This window comes from Nothoprocta perdicaria, unplaced genomic scaffold (genome assembly GCF_003342845.1).
Source record: "Nothoprocta perdicaria isolate Ctin4 unplaced genomic scaffold, notPer1 scaffold_196, whole genome shotgun sequence".
NCBI lineage: Eukaryota > Metazoa > Chordata > Aves > Tinamiformes > Tinamidae > Nothoprocta > Nothoprocta perdicaria.
In genome coordinates, this window is record NW_020455160.1 from 1,306,150 (window position 1) to 1,324,986 (window position 18,837).

Below are 18,837 nucleotides of genomic sequence, written 5' to 3' on the forward strand. Positions count from 1 at the left end.
GGAGATTGATAATACATAACTTATGAATGGCTCACATGAGGTAGCATGAGGATCTTTGAGACTAAGTGAATTGGGCCTGTTCAGCCTTAGAACAGAAGAGAAGACTGAGAGGGGATCTGATTAACACGTATAAGTTCACGAGAGAGAATGTAGGGAGGAAGGGACCAAGCTCTTCTCAGTGGTGGCCAGTGACAGGACAAGGGATGTCACGGAACAAGTGGTGGCAGGGGCAAGGGGGTGAGTGACAAAACACACTTCACTCCTATGAAAGAAATAATAACAGGATTTATTAATATGGACAATGATTTCACGAGATTCTATGGCAAGGTCACTTATTATTTACTGCATGGAGGCTCAAGATAATACACAATTATCTTGGGATTCCCTCCCGTTGAGTCACGAGGTTCAGATTGGACCCCTTTGCTTTCCAAGCTCCTTCTGAGAGGAGTCTGGGTGCGGCTGGACCCAATCCTAGTCCCAGACCCGGTCAACGGTTTATGACTAAGGCTTTCTGTGCACAGTTACAAAGTAAAGATAAAGAAACAGGGTGCGCTATATTTACTTACCACAAATCTGTTGTGGAAAGGCATCTCTCAGCCTTGAGGAGTATCCTTGAGAGCCGTCCCTGCTCAAGGAGAGATCCTGATGTGCAGCCACCTGCCATGCCAGGAGAGCTCAAGGGGCTCTCGGGCTATCACTGTATTTATAGGATAAGATTGACTTATAGTCATTCTTTCATTTCAGAGGCCCATTGGCTAGTGTATTAGCCTTATCTCCCCGTCGGGATGCAGCCTTCAGGACTGTTATGTTGAGTCTGAGTGGGAGAAGAAATCAGAATGGTGGCGCCTACCAGGATTAGATAAATCGCTGGTGGTTAGCAACTGAACAGGGCTGCATGTAAGGTACAGGCCAGGTTGAGCTGGGAAAGGAGCATATCCGTCACAAGGGGAAATGGGTATAAGCTGAAACACAGGCAGTTCCATCTCCATGTGAGGAGGAACTTCTTTACTGTGAGGGTGACAGAGCCCTGGAACAGGCTGCCCAGGGAGGTTGTGAAGTCTCCTTCTCTGGAGGTCTTCAAAACCCACCTGGATGCCACCCTGTGCCATGTGTTTGGGTGTCCCTGCTTGAGCAGGAAGGTTGGACTACATGATCTCTAGAGGTCCCTTCCAACCTCGAACATTCCATGATTCTGTGAAAGCAGTTATGAGAATGTGTCCTCATATCAAAGTCTAATGCAAAGCTCTTTCCTAAGTGTCTTGACCTCTCAGACTCTTGGGGGAAGTCTCTTGCCTGTGCTCCCTGGTTTGGGAGCAGGGCTTCAAGGTCATTGCTCCTGCTTCTCTCCCTTACCTCCCTTCTATTACCTTCAGGAAAATCACTACCATTATGATCAGCATCACTACTACTATTGATGCTGCTATCAGCAGCAGTCTGCATGGCAGTTTGATGGAGTTCAACAATAGAGTCAAGCAGTAGCTGATTGCTGCTAAAATAGTCTGATCTCATGTTCTCCCACCCCCTGCCATGCTACACATTCCTGGCATTCTTCTGATCCTGAGGAACAGTTTAGGTAGCTAAGCTCACAGAAAATTAATCCCAGTAAAAATAACAAAAAGGACAATTTTCTGCTGGTCTAGCTTCTTAAATCAGCTAACTGGCTCAGCAGTCTTTAGTTGAATGCTGGTGCTAGCACAAGACCTCTCCTTTCAGCAATTAGTGTTTATGTGCGTAGTTGTATTATCAAACCATACCATTTCTTATTCCATCTACTAGCCCACTCTAATGCAGAAATACAGGAGCAAAGGGAGCAACCATTTGTATATCACCAACCACCTGACTAAAGCAGCAACCTTTCCTCTTCAGGTCTTCAGACTTTTTCCACCACCAGCTTCCCAAGCAGAACACACTGTTGGGAGACACACTGTAGAGTCATCTTTCCATTTATTTTTACTAGCTTTCTTCACACCCTGCTTCTCTACCAGACAGCAGACCAGTACCACTTCTCAATCATACTTAAAAAATGACAAAAATCAGCCATTTGAAGCAATCTGCATTTTGCCACACTCTTCCTCAGATCCTGTGCTCATCCCTGTCTCTCTGCACGGGGGTCTGATTTGCACCTTCTAACACCTGATTTGCACCTTCTTGAGTGTAAACATCCATCCAGCCCCACAACTGCTGTTCCCTAGCCAGGAGAGAAGCTTCTCTTCCCCCTTTCTGTTCCACTTCTCCTTCAATTAAATTCCCTAAAACACTCCTCCTCAGCCTATGTTTTGTGGCCTCTTACCTCCTCCTTCTAATAACTGCTCCCACCAGCTGCCTCCAGTGACAAACTCCAAAATCTGCCTGGAGTTAAGTGGAAAGACAACAGGGTTGAGGCTGTCAAGAGGACCAGATACATGGGCCCCTTTAGTGTGACTATCATCAAGCATTGCAGTTCTCCTTCCTGGTTCAGGCATCCATCTAAGGTACATCCAGACAAAACAACTACTGCACCACACTGCAGGACTCCTCTGTAACTGGCAGTCTTTTCTCTGAATTATAGAAAGTAGTATGGGGATTACAGAGCTTAATTGCTTTCAATGACCCCAGCTCATTAATGGCAACAAGGAGACCTCAGAAATAGGTACTGTTATTCTTCCACAACTTAAAAACAAACAAACAAACAAAAGGTAAAAATAGTATTTAATATTGCTTGGAGCATAATACTTGCAGGACAGCTAATAAAAGAAACAAACTTAGCTTTAACCTTCCGCCCCTTGACTAGCTATGGGCAGCACAGGAACCAAAGGAAATATAGCACATCCATGATAGACATCTTCACGTCCCCATGTTTAACTTCCAACTTCAGGAGAGAACTGCAGTGAGCCAGGTCATCTCAAGAAACCTCCTGCACATGCAGAAACCTGGGATGCCTGTAGGGAGGGCCGTCCAAGGGGGTGATTCCATTGGCCCCCTGAGAGCTGACATTTAAGAGCATTTGAAAGAACTCTAAGGACTACTGTGGAGTTTCAGGGCTGTTAAAGCAGCTACTACTGCCCTCTTGGGAAGCTGACATCCCAATAAATACACTGGGAAAGAGGGGAGGAGCACATTATAGTTCCCCAAACCCTTTAACACAGCAGTGCTGCTGCAAAGAACAGTCTCCCTCCTCCCCATCTGCTCCTGCCCACATCTGCAGCAGCCTCCCTCTCTGAAGTGCTAAGGTTTGCAAGGTGCTGCAGATGTGATCCAGGCTGCAGCTAATCTGGCAAAACAAACCTGCTCACTTTAACCCCTGTCAGGTTGCTGCTCTGGCTCTCTTTGCAGCCCTGTGAAAGCCGGGGCCAGCAGAAGGAAATGGTGGGGAAGGCACAGTGGGGAGGCAGGGCCGTGAAGTCCTAGTCCCGAGGTACCCTGGAATGAGAAGTTCTCTGGCTGCCACCATCAGTACAGTTGGAGTTGATGCTGTTGAAGCTCTTTTCCAACCATAATGATTCTATGAAGTCTCCGTGCTACCACCTGTGTGAGGAAACTGCTGCCTCACCCAGGTGTGTGAAGGCACCACTTGGCCCTCATGGACAGCCCCAAGAGACTGAGCTCTCGAGAAGGGGGAACTCGCACGGGGCAACGGCGGATTTGTCCCTTCCCCACTCCCAACCGGCGCCCATCCCACACGGGCGCCAGGCGGGCAGCCCGCGGCAGCGCGGGAACCGCCGTCCCGTGCCCGCTGGGTGCCGGGACGGCGGCTCCGCGCGTGCGCAGCGCCGGGCGGGGGCGGAAGGGGCCGAGCCATGGGCGCGGCCCTGCTGCTCCCCTCGTGCGAGGGGGCCGCGCTGGCCCAGGTGCCTCCCTCGCCTCTGGAGAGGAGCCGCAGGTAGCCAGGACCATGCAGGGCTGCAGCTCCTTGCCCAGGGGTTGGACTCCTAGGAGGAGCTGAGAGTCCCGGCCTTAACTTTCTCACCTACCCTCTTTTTAGTGTGCTTGTATCTGTCTTTCATCTATTTTAGTGTACAGGGCTTTCAAAGTGTTTGCAGCAGGAGCCTCCACCTGGTTTTTGAACAGATAGTTTTGAATAACTACAGATAGGACAAGAGGAAAAGGACCTGAGTTGCACCAGGCGAGGTTCAGTTTAGATTGGGAAATATTTCTGCGCAGAAAGAGTAGTCAAGTGTTGGAGCAGACTGCTGAAAGAAGTGGTGGAGTCACCATGCCTGAACCATGGTGTTTCAATGGTTCTCCCAGCTAAACAATCCCAGTCTCTCCTCATAAGTCAGATCTTCCACCTCCTTTATCATCTTCATGTCCCATTAAAAGATGTTATTACCCACTCTAATAACACACATATTTTTCCCAGTATTAACACAGGACCTGTAGGAAGAAGGCATTTCCTTCGTGAATGTTACAAGTCAGTGAAAGCACAGATAAGAAACACCTCTTTTCCTTATTTTCTGTAGTTCTCATGAATGAGAGAAAGTAAACATCTTTACTGATGCTTGTTGGGACCTTGTATGCTTTTGGAATATTAAAACCACTTGTTATGCCCCAGTTAGGTAAGACAGAAAGATGGGTAAAAGCTGTTTACTTATTGTTTGCTAGGAATAAGATACCTAGCAGGATATGGCAAGGGAATTTGATCATGATTTCTTACAGGTCATTTGGTCAATTGAATAATACTTCTTAAACATCTTAATTTATTCTGCAAGTGTAAAATATGTGGTGAAATTTTATGACGTGAACAGCCCGCTGTTTCCCTTGATGATTCTGTTTCTGCCTTCAAACACTTACCTCATGCTTTTTTCAAAGATGACCTTTCTCTTTTTTAATCAACATTTTTGCTTTTGTCAAATACAAATATGGAGTTTAATCTGCATGTTGTTGTGGGAATCAGTAAAATCCATGGAAGATGGAGGACAGCTAGTCTGCTTCTGAATTATTTAGGTGCCCTTCATCACTGAACTTCTGTCTCTTCCAGAGCTGCCAATCTGGAGTAACTCAATGGACAGCAGCATGCAGTGGATTATTATTGACCACTGTGGTCCAAGGCCAATGCAGAAGAATGCTCTATGGTGTTTTCCAGGTAAGATGTCAGACTATGCTAAAGTGTGTAAAAACTGAGATGTGCTTAAGTCTGTAAGAAAAAGTCATGTCTTTTAAGTAGAAAGACTTTCAAAAGTTTTACTTCACTAGCTATCGATGAAATGCCAAGTTTTTAAGAAGAACATGTAAGCTCCAAATTTTCTTGGTTCACCTGTATTGAAAAACAAGCAAACAAAACTGCTTACCAGTGCTGCAAAACCAGAAAGAGGTATTTTGAAGTGCTGAAGATGGTGTTTTCTCTAAATTCAGTAGTAGGGAATATCGTCAGGGTGTTAGGTGGGACATGGTGAAGCAATTTAGAAGCCTTCTGCTGCTGAAAGGAGGAGCTCCCACTCTTCCTCTTGTTTGTTCCTGCCCTTACCTTGCGCTGGAGTTTGTCAGACCCCTTTGTGGGTGGTTTAACTCATTGGAAAGGAATGCATGCTTTCTTTTTACCAATGGTAGTAGAAGGGAGTAAGACATCTTTTTGGTGTTCATAGAATCATAGAATCATAGAATGCTGAAGGTTGGAAGGGACCTCAGAGGTCATCGAGTCCAACCCCCCTGCTCACGCAGGGTCACCTAGAGCACGTGGCACAGGGCTGCATCCAAGCGGGTTTTAAACATCTCCAAAGAAGGAGACTCCACAACCTCTCTGGGCAGCCTGTTCCAGTGCTTTGTCACCCTCACAGTGAAGAAATGCTTCCTTACGTTCCTGTGGAACTTCCGATGCTTCCGTTTGAAGCCATTTCCTCTAGTCCTATCCCTGCCCACCACTGAAAAGAGGCCGCCCCCCTCCTCCTCACTGCCTCCCTTGAGGTATTTATACACGCTGATCAGGTCCCCCCTCAGCCTCCTCTTCTCCAGGCTGAACAGACCCAGCTCTCTCAGCCTTTGCTCACAGGGCAGATGTTCCAGGCCCCTGATCATCCTGGTAGCCCTGCGCTGGACTCTCTCCAGCAGCTCCACATCCCTCTTGTACTGGGGAGCCCAGAACTGGACGCAGTACTCCAGATGTGGCCTCACCAGGGCTGAGTAGAGGGGGATGATCACTTCCCTCGACCTGCTGGAGACGCTCTTCTTAATGCACCCCAGGATCCCGTTGGCCTTCTTGGCCACCAGGGCACACTGCTGCCTCATGGTCATCTTGTCATCCACCATGACACCCAGGTCCCTCTCTGTGAGGCTGCTCTCCAGCAGGTCCACCCCTAATCTGTCCTGGTGTCCAGGGTTATTCCTCCCCAAGTGCAGGACCCTGCACTTGCCCCTGTTGAACCTCACGAGGTTTCTCACCGTTGTTGACTCTTAAACTCATAGTTGTTCTCATTCCCATCTTGTACTTTTTTAATGGCTGGGTATGTGAGTTGTCTTTAGTTGATAAAATGACAGAAGTCCTAATTTGTGTCATTTGTTCCCAAAGAAGCTATTACAAACTATTTATTCATGATCACTCTTAACAGAGCGTTTTATAGAGCATGTCTCTGTTTTAGAGTAGCCTTAGATTTTCTCGTACTGAGCTTGTATATCTGCCTGGCACAGCAACACTGAATTGTGAAATTACTTTCTTTTGAAACCACTGCTTTACAGAGTTAATTCCATTTTATACTAATATGCATTGCATCAGCTCATGCCTATCCACTGAAAATTATCAGAGGATCAGGTAACAATAGCTAATAAGGAGGTGAAAAATGCTTATAAAATGGCAATACATGCAAAAGAAATTTATTATTATTATTTTACTATAATAATAATTATAATTATCTCCTGTTGGAAGAAATTAAGGATGTGTTGGTGTTGCATAAAATGAAATCAGGAAAGATTGTTTGACTTCTTTTCTGTTCTCCTGTATGTTAGAGGTAGCAGAGCTAGCAGAGCACAAAGTTAGAAACTCTTATGTTTAAGTTCTTTGACTTTGATGTCTTTCCTCAGATTAATCCTTTCATTGTCAGAGAAATTAACTGTAGCCATACAATTAAATACCCATTCCATATCAAGTAGCCTGCCATGTTAGAAGTGCTGAAGAATGTAAGCATATGTGAAGTTCATTGATAAACTTAGACTTATTCGGAGCCCCTATTTTAGGCTTCAGTACAATCCTGGGAATGACTAGGCTACGTGAAACAGTGTATTTACCTTGCCCATGCCTGAGTTTAGTGATAAGTAAGTTTTTGCTACTCTGGACATGGTAGGAAGGTAGGACAAGTATTCCTGTAGGATCCCTCACTCCTCCTTGATATATTTCTTTATCATGGAGTATCTCTGTTTTACAAATTGTGTGTCATGTAAAGGTTATAGAGATACATATCTGTTCCCCTATAACTTGTTTTGCTCAAGTCCCGTCCACAAGGACATTCTGGGTGGGCTGTAAGGTTGTCTTAAACTCTGTTTCTCTGCAAGGCTAGGAAAAAAAAATTATATAATAAGAGACAAAAAACATAAATAGGATTAATTTATCAGAAAATCCAAAGCGCATGGATTGTGGTCTTTGAGTGGAATAATTTGCCAGTTCATTCCATCTGTATGCCTGCAGAGCATTAGAAAATACGTTATATGGAATATTACGTAGGGCAACCTGTTTATTTGTAGCAATTATGGTAGTAAATGTGTGCTTTATGTGATGTAAAGTTCTGTAGTTTTAGAATGAACTATAATTAGCTTGGAAGCAAGTTAAGAACAATTGGTGTAAAGTTAAGTGTTCATTATCAAACACTCTCTTCACTTTTTTCTTTTTTTTTCTTTTATCACTTTTACTAGAGACACCAGACTGGTAGATTTCAATTGCCTAATGTCTTCAGTGGATTGACTCAAGCCCATGGAGCCCCTGCACAGCAAAACAGATCATTTTACAGTACAGATAAGGTTAGAAGACTTTGTTTTTATTGTTGGAGGGCACGCTGTGCTAGGCATTATATAGATATACAAGTAACATAAAATGTTTTTGAAAACGTTTGGAAGGTGGCTCATCTATTGTATAAAATATTTTAATGTAGCATTAAGTCTGATAATTTGAGGAGTGCTGTTTTCCTTAACAGAAAATGAAGTGCTAACAAAAGAAAGCCTGGTCACAAATGGGTTATTTGTGGGGAAAGTCCCATGACAAGCCTGGTTAGGAAAGAATCTGTCCTTCAAAGAAGGAAGCAGAGAAGTTTTCCTTATGTATTACAAGAGACACGGTGACAACAGTTTTGTTATCTGCTGAAGCATTAAATTTGCCATCCAGTATATTAACAATGACTAATTCCAGATGCTGTTCATCAATATTGTTAATTTATTTTCTGTCTATTTCTATTGAAATAGAAATCTTCTAGAGCATCCAACCAATAATACCAATACCAACCAAATTCAAGGTCTCCCTACTGCAGCCCAGGATCCTATTGGCCTTCTTGGCCACAAGGTCACATTCTTGGCTCATGGTCAACTTGTTCATCAGGACCCCAGGTCCTTCTCTGCGGAGCTGAGATCTGCCTCCAGCCTGTCCTGGTGCATGGGGTTATTCCTTCCCAGGGGCAGGACCCTAGTTGAACCTCACGAGGTTCTTCTCTGCCCGTCTCTCCAGCCTGATCAGGTCCCTCTGAATGACAGCACAGCCCTCTGGGGTATCAGTCACTCCTCCCAGTTTGGTGCCATCAGCAAACTTGCTGAGGGTGCACTTTGTAATGGCAAAATACAAGAGAAATGGGAGGGCAGAGGAAAAATGAGGAACCAATAAGTAAAACTTAGTGAATTTCTTAGTGAAACAAAAGTACTAAATTAAACTTCTGTCATAATATTGTTTACTTGATACCAGGATTGCCTAGATAATGCCTTTGTGGTATCTTCAAAAAATTAAATGCATGTAATATTACAAATATTAAAATATTTGTTTAGGCTATTAAGCAGTTGAAATCCTTAAAAGAAAATTACCTAATTTTCTACCAATTGTAACAAAGTTTAACTGGTTTGTGGTCTTGAGCAGGAATACTGAATAGTCTGCTTTTTTGTAGCATGCTGAGGTCATGCTAGATAACCATTAGAGATTCTGAGCCTTGGGACATATTCTCGTATGATATGGAAAGTATCGAAAGATGTTTTCTGAAGTATGATACATGTATTAAAACTGACCTTCCTTATTGACTTCCCAGGAACAATTAAGTAGGCTTTATAAATGAATATTTTGTAGAGAGTAAGTATCTAAATATGTACTTATTTTGTTTGTTACATTAGGAATGTAGTTTTAAAAAAAGCTAATATTAATGATTAGCATTTTAGCTGATCCAAATAAAATGATTTGTAAGATTAAATTTCTGAGATAGTAATATATGATAGTTTTCTTTTTTTTTTAACATTGCAGCGTCTTTCTGCAAAAGATTCTTTGCAGCCATCTGAAGAGAAAGTGGGTGCCTTCACAAGGATAATAGAAGCAATGGGCTTCACAGGACCACTGAAATATAGCAGATGGGTAAAGCCTTTATTTGGTGATTTTATTTTTTTTTGGTTGCTTATTACTTTTATCATTGTCAAAAACACCAAAACTGTTTTTCTCTTACGACAAGAGGAATGCTGGTGTGGAATAATCCTATTTATTACTTATGTAAATTTCCTTTTTGTGATACATGAAGAAGTAACCTAAAGCTTGACCCTGCCTTGATTTATGCATTCACATTCATTTCCATCACTGGCATAACTGGGAGTATTATATTTAGTTCACAGAGGAGTCTCAAGCTACCTTGAATTTTTTCAAACCTCTGATTTTCCACCATATTTGTGCATCAGAGAACACAGTGAGAATGTTACTATCTCAGAGCAAAGATCACATAGAGCAGCATTATTTCTCTGTTAATGACCAATAGCAGTTACCTGGATATAATTTAATTATGGGCAAGGCATATAAAGACATTTTCTCATACGTTCCTCCAGCCTACAACAATTGTCTGTTTTGGAACTTACTGAACCAGAACAGTATTTTTTCTTGATTTTTTTTATAAATTTTTATAAATTTGTTCACTTACCTTTCAGACTTCCAAGCTTCAAGTATCCGTAGCATTCTGTATGTGGCAGTCCCATAGCTTCTGTGCTCATTGCGGGAAGTTCTGCTTCTTATACTAAAAAAAATCCTGATTATTCTATTATTTGAGTGTTTGTTCACATCCTTCCTTCCACTCCCAATTTTAGAGACTTTTGTAACCTATAATGAATGACCTTTTGTAAAATAAAGAGACCTAGTCTAAATTGTTTCTGTTACTGAGGCTATTTCATGTTTCTCAGTTTTGCTGACCATCTCCAGACTACTTAGCCTTCTGGGACAGGAGGCGCTCCCAAACAGACAGTAGGGAGATATGTTATCTTGGCTATTAAGAGCTGCTTTTCAATAGTAAGCTTCCCAGGGCTAAGTCACAAATAGGTTTCCCTCTTGGGAGTTTTCTATGTAGTCCTTTCATAAGGCAGTTGTTAACAGGGACTAAACGAGAGTTCTGAGACACCTTCAGTTGAAAGGAGTTGAAATTCAGACTTTCTTAGCTATGAACTAGGGCCTCGGTATAAAGGATGCAGTGGAGAGGATGGTGTAACTAGGAGGACTGAACACAACTGTGCAGAAATTAAAACCCTGTAAGGCATCTTGAAACCCCTATAAGGCATCATGAAAAGTCTACAGGACACAGTATAGTTTTTCCAAGACTGGTCTGAAACTGTTGCCAATTGCATCTTTCCGTGATAGTGAGTAAATATGAAGAAAAGATAACTTGCAATTAAGAGGCTGAGGTATTTTAATTTGTTTGTTGCTTTTAATCAGATGATGCTAAGGCTCACGAGAGAGTACTCCTTTGATGTGTTTGTACATATATTGTTATAATAAAGATTCTTGTTAGTTGTAAGTGTTGATTCAGAGTTCTCTTTAATTGTTGTGCTTTACTGCCTGCCTTTGGCTAGAGAATTTGGATTTGGAGAGAATTATTTTGTGATTAAGGCCCAGGAGACCTGAGTTCATTTTTGACCTTGCCAGTACTCTCTAAATTTTGAAAGAGTAAAAGTAGAGGAAAAAGAAAATTTCCTATCTGGTTACCTCTTCTGCACACTGAAGCCTCAGTGATGAAATTTCATCAATTCTTTCCAAGCATTATTTGTCTTACTTGAGGACTCCATGGCAGGGAATCTTCTTTACAATATGATTTTAATATCTAGTAATGCCTGATAGGGGACGTTAAGCTACACTGGAAGGATACTCTACCCACAGGCTAGGTGGTGTTTCCTTTAAAGTGGAAATCTTCAGTACTCCAGAAGTGGTGTAAATTATTTTATTGCAAAGATTTTGTACATATAATTGATTACTGAGAAAGCTTCTAAACAATTATTTATGACAGTAGACCTGTGACTATTGAATAAGAAACACAGTTGTTCCTGTGTTTCCACAATAGGAGAAAACTGCAGTTTCCTTATTTTCCTTTTGGTCAGAAATGTAGATAATGTTTTGGTGCTTGTAAGTACCTTTCTGAAAGTATGATATGTGTGTGTTATGCATGTGTTCCACTCTGCAGTCTACTGAGCACAAAGACGTTTCCTAGTACATAATCCTTTAACAAAGAAACAACGATTAAAAAAAAGAAAAAAAAGTGCTGGTTCCTTCTAACCTGGCTCTTACCTGGCAGGGGAGTTGGCTGTGGAGTTCAAGTTTATAATTTCCCTCCTTAATGTCAGAGGAGGGAATAGCTGGCAATTCTTTTCAGTGAACTCTGTGATCAGTTATTGTGATACCTGTGATAGCTATTGTGACAGTTTTTTGAAACTTTTGAAACATGCATCTTAGCTATAGATCACAGAATGATTAAGGTGGGAAAGGACCTCTAGGGATCATCTAGTCCAACCCCCTTGCTCAAGTACGGAAACTTAAGAGCAGATGGCACAGGGTCATATCCAGGCGGGTTTGGAAGATCTCCAGAGAAGGAGACTGTACAATCCCTTTAGGCAGCCTGTTCCAAGGCTCTGTCAGCCTCACAGTAAAGTTCTTCCTCACACAGAGATGGAATGTCCTGTATTTCAGTTTGTACCTGTTACCCCTTGTCCTGTCACTGGCCACCACTGAGAAGAGTTTGGCCCAATCCTCCCTACATTCTCCCCTCAGATACTTACACATGTTGATCACATCTCCTCTGAGTCTTCTCTAGGCTAAACAGGCCCAGTTCGCTATCCCTATAGGACAGATGCTCCAGTCCCTTAATCATCTTGGTTGCTCTCTGCTGGACCCTCTCTAGAAGCTCCACATCCCTCTTGTCCTGGGGAACTCAGAGCTGCACCCAGTGCTCCAGGTGCGGCCTCACCAGAGCTGAGTAGAGGGGTGTCACGGATATGACAAGGGGCCAGATCCTCTTCCTCGACCTGCTGGCAATGCTTCTCCTGATGCAGCCAGGTTCACATCGGCCTTCTTGGCCACGAGGGCACACTGCTGGCCCATAGTTAACTAGTTGTCAACCAGAACTCCCAGAGCCGTCTCTGCGGAGCTGCTCTCCAACAGGTCAACCCCTAATCTGTCCTGGTGCCTGGCATTATTCCTCCCTAGGTGCAGGACCCTGCCCTCATCCTTCTTAAACCTCATGCCGTTCCTCTCTGCCCAACTCTCCAACCTGTCCAGGTCCCTCTGAATAGCAGCACAGCTCTGTTTGTTTATCTATTCTTCCAACAATGTGCTGAGCGCAATTTCTTTGTCGACTTTTATTGAGCCTTTTATTGAGCCAAGAAAGAAAAAACAGCATCATGGTGGAGCAAAGAGACATAGTACAGATGATGCTGTAAAAATATTTCCGGTGTGATGGCAGACAACAAGAAAAGAATTAGATGTGCAAAAGGACTGTGCATGCTTTGTGGTTTAGTTGGTAGATTTTGATTCTTGCAATGAAAAAAGATCTTTAGGTGATTGCCACATTACTTTGTTTTTTGAAAATCAAATTGTACAAGACATTTTGAATTCTATGTATCAGCAGTTAAAGTTATAGGAGGAACACAAGGATTGTGAATGGGTTTCTTTGCAATCCTTTTAAAGAAAGAATTTTAAATTATTTTTGTATAAAAAGGTATTAATAAACTATTTTTGGAATGCAGTTCTAGAAGTCATGTAGTCAGTTTATAGCTTCAAGGCAACATTAATTATTCTTCTGTTATTCCTGGGAGATACTAGTTTAATATGCTTTTAAAAATCTCAAATGATTGTGATTTTTAAGAGAAGTCTTCTCTGAAGAAGGTCATATGTGTATGTATTTAAGAAAACAGTTGTATTCAGTAGGTCTTATGATGAATAGTTTAATTACTGTGGTTTTTTTTTTTCTAGAAAATTAAAGTAGCAGCCCTGCGCATGTACACATGCTGTGTGGAGAAAACTGACTACGAGGAATTTTTTAACAGTAAGTTACAGATCTGGTGATGTTAGAATTTGGATATATTTCAGATATATTTATATCAGTAAATACGACAAAAGCAAGAGCGGCCAGACCCTAACAGTGCATAGTAAAGCAGAAGTTGATTATACTGCACCATATTAACCTCCAACCATGGCAAGTGTGCAAGGGCAGATTTTGAAATCTGTGATACGCTTTGTACCATGTTTCTTGTATTAGAGAACAAGTGTAGAATAGGGAGAACCCAGAAAATTTTAGAAAGTGAATAATATTCTGTCTTTTTTTAGAGTCAAGGGTGGCACAGACTGAGAATCCTGGTGTGTGTGTTCCCTGTTTCTTGTGGTCCCATGGTCTCTGTGACCAGAGACTCAGTCAGTCCCATGTTTAGTTGTGAGAAGGTCTAGTATGATCACGGTGCAGATGCAGATATGAAAACCATGCCCCTGCAATGGCATTTATTTATTTATTATGCATGTTCAACTATATCTCAGGATCCTACTTGTCTCTTTCCTTATGTCTGCGATAGAGTTGGCTAGAGCTGGATAGGGAGTATGATTAGAACTAAGATACACAAACCCCGCCTCAAAGTATGTAGGAATAATATTCTCTTGAATTTGGGTGACTGAATTTGGTTACTGAATGCCGCCCTTGTCTCAGTCCTTACTGGTCAGATTGGCCCTCAGGAATTACAGGCACTGGAGGCCAGAGAGAAGGTCTGGAGAAGGGAAGACTTCCCCTTGGTGGTGGAGGAGGATTCAGTGATGTATCCTAAACTGGACACACTTGATATAACCATGAGCTCTGAGAGAGCTGGTTAATGTCATTGTTAGATCACTCTCAGTCATCTTTGAAAGGTCATGGTGATCAGGAGAGGTGTATGAGGACTGGAAGAATGCAAGTGTGTCTCTAGTCTTTGAATGGGCAAGCAGGAGAACCCAAGGATCTACAAACTCGTCAGCCTCTCCTCAGCCAAGATGATGAAGCAGTTAATCTTGGATACCATTTCCAAGCATATGAAGAATGAGAAAGTGATCAGGAGTAGTCAACATGGATTCACAAAGAGGAAATCATGCTTAACCAATTTAAGAACCTTCTGTGTTGGAATGACTGCCTGGGTAGAGCAGGAAAGAGCTGTAAATGTTGTCTACCTGGACTTCAGGAAGGCTTTTGACACTCTCTCCCATAACCTTCTCATAGGCAAGCTCAGGAAGTACAGGCTAGATGAGCAGATGGAAAGGTGAGAAATGGCAGGTGAGAAATGACTGAATGACAGAGCACAGAGGTTTGTAATCAGTGGTGCAAAGTCTAGATCAAGGCCTGTGGCTATTGGTATCTTGGTATCTTCCAGTGATCAGTACTGGGTCAACAAGTTGACCATTAGCCAGCAATGTTCCCCTGTGGCCAAGAAGGCCAGTGGTATCCTGGATTCGCCCAGGTATACCATGGCCAACAGGTTGAGGGAGGTGATCCTGCCCGTCTACTCAACCCTGATGGGGCTGCATCTGGAGCACTGTGCCCTGTTCTGGATTCCCTAGTATAAGAGAACTACTGGTGTGAGTCCTGGAAAGGGCCACAAAGATGATAAAGGATCTGGAACATCTTTCCTATGAGAAAAGCCTAGGAGAGCTGAGACTGCTCATCCTGGAGAAGAAAAGAAATCTTATCAATGTACCTAAGTATCTGAAGGGATAGGGACAAGAGGAGGGGGCAGACTCTCCTCAGTGCTGCCTGGTGACTGTACAAGGCAAAAGACACAAATTATAACTCAAGAAGTTCTCCCTGAATATAAGAAAAAGCTTAATTGCTGTGTTGGTGCCTGTGCACTGGAAGAGGTTACCCAGAGGAGCTCGAGTCTCCTTTCCCGAAGATACTCAAAAGCTGTCTCGACAGGTTCTTGTGTCATGTAATCTCAGTGGCCCTGCTTGAGGAAGGGGATTGGGCTAGATGACCTTCAGAGGTTCCTTCTAACCTCAGTCATTCTGTGAATCTTTGACTTTGACTCTAGGTGTCCCTGCTTGAGCAGGTTGGTTGGACTAGATGATCTGTAGAGGTCCCTTCCAACCTTAACCATTCTGTGATTCTGTGACTTTTCCATGTAACACAGTTCTTCTACTGCCAGCCAAAGTTCTATTGCTTTATTAGTATCATTACATAAGCTTCCGTAATTTAATTCTTATGTAAATTCCTGATTAACTATGTCGGTGTGATCCATTGCTTGGATTTGGACAGTCACTTAACTCTGAGCCATCAAATGCTTTCTTACAGCGTTAAAATGCACTAGCGCAGGTAGGAGCTGTTGCCACCTCCTCCTGAGAGATGAGCTGAAGGTGCAACTTCGTGTTCATCTAGCGCGGAGTGTATTCGTGATGTCTTGGTACATGGTGTTGCAGATGCACGGTTTTCCGAAGGCTTAGGTTCTTATTTCTTTGATATTTGCCTCTCAGAGAGAGCTTTTGCTATTTTTAACTGGGTTCCACCATCTCTGATTATCAGATTAATTGTAAAAATATATATAAATGTTGCTCTAAATTAAAACCTTTTAAAAATGATATCATTTTCTCAGCTATGTTTTGAAATTTCTTTATATTTGGCACAAGCTTTCAGGTTGAGTTCTGAATAAAATGTGTTCAATTGTATTCTTGATTTTCCCTTTCATTCTAAATAACAAAGATCCCAGAGCTGCTCCTCTCTTTAGGCATAGCACAAGTGGCTTTTCCCTTGTGTTTCTCTGCTCTGTTGAGGAGGGCCCTCACACCTCCTTTTGTCTTTCTCTCTGCAGCACAACCTGGAGCCAGTCCAGCTCTGAGTTTACAGCCAGGGACGCCTGTGTTCCGATTCATTTGAGAGTGGTGTTGCATAAGGGGACTAGATAGAGGTTGTTGTTGTTGTTGAGATTGACAGAGTGCTCAGAGCACCAGTTGGTGCTCTGAGAATGCCTGTGGTTTGGGGGTCTAGGGCTGTGGTTCCAAAGAAAGCATTGCTCTGATAGAAAAACAGATGTAAAAGGTTTCTGTTACTTCTGTCTGCTTACAGCTGCAGCTGGTTTGGGGATTGGCTTTAAACCCTAACAGGCATGTGATTTATGTTAAAAATAGCTTCCCTAAAAGACAGACTGGGTGAGGTGGGCAAGAACCTTTTAAATTGGTTTTGCCATTTAAGAAGCCTTAGGCTGTGGTTCCACTTGGAGCTGAGTTGAAACTGGGCAAATGGAAAGGGCTTGCTGCTTCATCTTCCCTCTTTTGTCTATGTAGACTGTCTGTCTGGGTCCTGGACTGGGTAGTTGTCATGTCTGGTAAACTGTTCAGCTCACATTTTTTTTTTTTTTTTTGTACTGGCTTACTGTTCTGTAGTGTTAATGAGTTAAAGTGGCAGATGGAAGCATCTGATGGGCAGCAGCAGTGGGGCAGTATGCACTTAATAGAGAAAAATAAGACATGGAGTAAGATATACAGCTTTTCAGCATGTATTCATCCAATTAGATCAGTTGGGAACAGTTTTTCCTTTCTAAATTGGTCCTGTTTCAAGCGAAGATGAGCTAAATTTAAGCAAGAATCACATTTTATTCCCAGAGGAGCAGCCAGGGGAACCAGCAGGAACAGTTAACTTTGTTCCCACGTGATGAAGCAAGTCTAGGAGTGCTTGAGTCTATTGATGTGGGTATGGCATGCTAATGTTACTGAATTGCACTGCAGTTCCTGGTAAGGTTCCTGCAAGGAACCCATCTCAGACCTGCTCAAGCCAAAGCAGACTGTGAATGGACGTGTTAGTATATTTATGCGTTGCTTCCAGTAGTACTTCTGGCTGTGCTTCCAGTAGTACTTCTGGCTGTAGTTGCCTGGTGTTACAATATCCAAGCGAACTGTACATAGAGTCAGCTCAGGTCTCCAGAGAGCTTGTTAGCTTTTTCTTTGAAGTTTGTGAAAATTGTGAACCTACTGAGCTGGCCTTGGAAGCAGTACATCCATGCGTTTACAAAACTGTTTGTGGACTAATTAACCCTGCGTGATCACAACTAGTTCTTCAGAGAGCCATCTTCAGTGTTTTTGGACTGCTGCTGTGATGTGGTTGGTTTGTAATATGAATGATAACTGAGATTTGACCTTGTGGAACTTGGATGTTGTAAGGTATCTAGTTCTTTGATACAGGTAACATAGAGTATAACGGTTGGCTAATGTGCTTTTGAGGCTGAGGACAATGATGAGAGCATTTGGTAGGCCATAAGATATGAAGCTATCTCAGTGCCTCTCACCTGATGCTTAGAAACTTGTAAGAGAACCCCTTGATAGAGTATGAGTCCTGGGAGCTGCCCTTTTTCCTGTAACATTGGAGCAGCCGTTCACGAAGTATAGACAAAGGCTATGCAGATCGTGAAGCCTCTGTCTGAAATGTGGCTCACAGTCTGTTTGTGGCTACAAAGATGTCTGAAATGGGGCTCACAGTCCATTTGGGGCTACAGAGATGTCTGAAATGGGGCTCACAGTCCATTTGTGGCTACAAAGATGTCTGAAATGGGGCTCACAGTCCATTTGAGGACTTAGGCAGTTGCCTGTATAAAGAAAGAGAACAGAGAAGCAGTGGAGGGACTAGCAACATTATTGGTGCCAAACTCTCTGTGCATAAAGCTTGTGGGACTTGCACAGTTTTAACAAAATGACAAATGTTTTAACAAAATAAACCCTTTGCAAGGAAAGTACTTCATGCTTATCCTTACACTTGAAAGAGAGCTTTCAGCATCAGTTAGGTGATGCTGAGAGCTGAGCTGAAAAGTTTGCCTAGTAGACATGGAGTGTAGGGTGATTTGAATTTGTCTTGAGCTCTTAATTGCTGTGCTGTCATACTGTTGCAGAGGCAAAGAGCCTGTCCTATCAGAACAGCATTTCAGATGGCTCCTAGTGGAGCTATTATGGACCTCAAAAGGGCTCAAACAGCTCTCTGGATGCTTCTGTCTGCTTTAGGCTTTCAGGCATCTCTCAAGACTGTCTCTGTCAGTCACACTTTAAGAGCTGAATCCTGACATAATGTGCAGGGATATTGTTCCACAGCATCTTTCCCAAAAAGTAGTTGCAAAGATGATCTATTGCAAAAGAAATTCTGTGTTCATATTTGTTTCCCATAGCAGATTCATTTTAAATTCAAAATGTTACTGGAAGAAGAGCTATGTCCTCGTAATCCTGGCATTCATGTTGCTCATCAGATGCAGACATCTGAACAGGATGTATTCTGTCCCCATCTGATATCACAGTTAATTCAAAGTTGGCTTTCTTTTTTCTTTTTTTCTTTTTTCTTTTTTTCTTTTTTCTTTTTTTCTTTTTTTTTCTTTTTTTCTTTTTTCTTTTTTCTTTTTTCTTTTTTCTTTTTTCTTTTTTCTTTTTTCTTTTTTCTTTTTTCTTTTTTCTTTTTTCTTTTTTCTTTT

The 18,837-nt window shown here is 42.4% G+C and overlaps 1 protein-coding gene across 1 annotated transcript in view; it reads left to right on the top strand.

Annotated features, from left to right (window-relative positions):
• Positions 1-3,776: 3,776 nt before the first annotated feature.
• Positions 3,777-18,837, top strand: part of LOC112945682 (ubiquinol-cytochrome-c reductase complex assembly factor 1) — a 49,523-nt gene continuing 34,462 nt past the window's right edge. The window contains exons 1-5 of the mRNA XM_026037324.1: positions 3,777-3,827; positions 4,958-5,062; positions 7,816-7,920; positions 9,392-9,499; positions 13,358-13,430. Of these exons, the coding sequence (XP_025893109.1) occupies positions 3,777-3,827; positions 4,958-5,062; positions 7,816-7,920; positions 9,392-9,499; positions 13,358-13,430 (442 nt within the window). The remainder of the gene's footprint in view (positions 3,828-4,957; positions 5,063-7,815; positions 7,921-9,391; positions 9,500-13,357; positions 13,431-18,837) is intronic.